The following is a 595-nucleotide window of genomic DNA, read 5'->3' on the forward strand; positions in this document are numbered from 1 at the left end:
TTTAAAGATGTTCAGTATATCATTATTATAATGTATTTATTTATTAGGTGTTGTCCAGTGTGTTTTGTTGTTGTGTCTCCTCTCACCAGATTGTCCCGGCTGGTGTAGTGCACCATCCAGCCCTCCTTCACCACTGTGGAGCTTTTCCTCTTGGTGTGTTTGATGGACTGAACCACACGCATCAGAGGGATGTTACTGCTGGTGGACGGGCTGCGTGACAACAAACAAACACACAAACAAACAAACAAACAAACAAACAAACAAACAAACACACATCGTTCTGAGTTAATTGGGTAAAACAAAAGCTTCTTGTCTGTTGATTGATTAGATATTGAACCTTCTGATTATTAATGTTAAAATTAATTTGAGAGGGTGTTTGGTTGTGAGGCGGCGTCACCTGATGGCTCTGAGCGTCTCGTCGTCTTTCTCGCCGTCCACGCAGGGACCCTCGATGAAGAACAGCTTGTCCTCGGGGGTGGACGGCTCGTCCTGCTCGTCCATGCTGTGGCCTCCGTCGCTGTTGATGTCACAGTTGTCCACCTCCATCGTGGCCTCGGAGTCCAGACTGGGACTGGCCGGCTCTGCAGAAACACAG

At 47.4% G+C, this 595-nt stretch overlaps 1 protein-coding gene across 1 annotated transcript; it reads right to left on the reverse strand.

Annotated features, from left to right (window-relative positions):
- Positions 1 to 86: 86 nt before the first annotated feature.
- Positions 87 to 577, reverse strand: LOC111660246 (serine/threonine-protein kinase D3-like; the record flags this gene model as incomplete). The annotated part of the gene is made up of 2 exons (XM_023413445.1): positions 398 to 577; positions 87 to 210 (listed from the first exon to the last, which is right to left on the reverse strand). Coding segments are annotated over exons 1-2 (273 nt in total), but the record flags the coding sequence as incomplete, so codon positions are not given.
- Between the last annotated feature and the right edge of the window lie 18 nt (positions 578 to 595).

Source organism: Seriola lalandi, unplaced genomic scaffold (assembly GCF_002814215.2).
Source record: "Seriola lalandi dorsalis isolate HSWRI2012SDOR001 ecotype SW California unplaced genomic scaffold, Sedor1 jcf7180001987911, whole genome shotgun sequence".
In the NCBI taxonomy this organism is placed as follows: domain Eukaryota; kingdom Metazoa; phylum Chordata; class Actinopteri; order Carangiformes; family Carangidae; genus Seriola; species Seriola lalandi.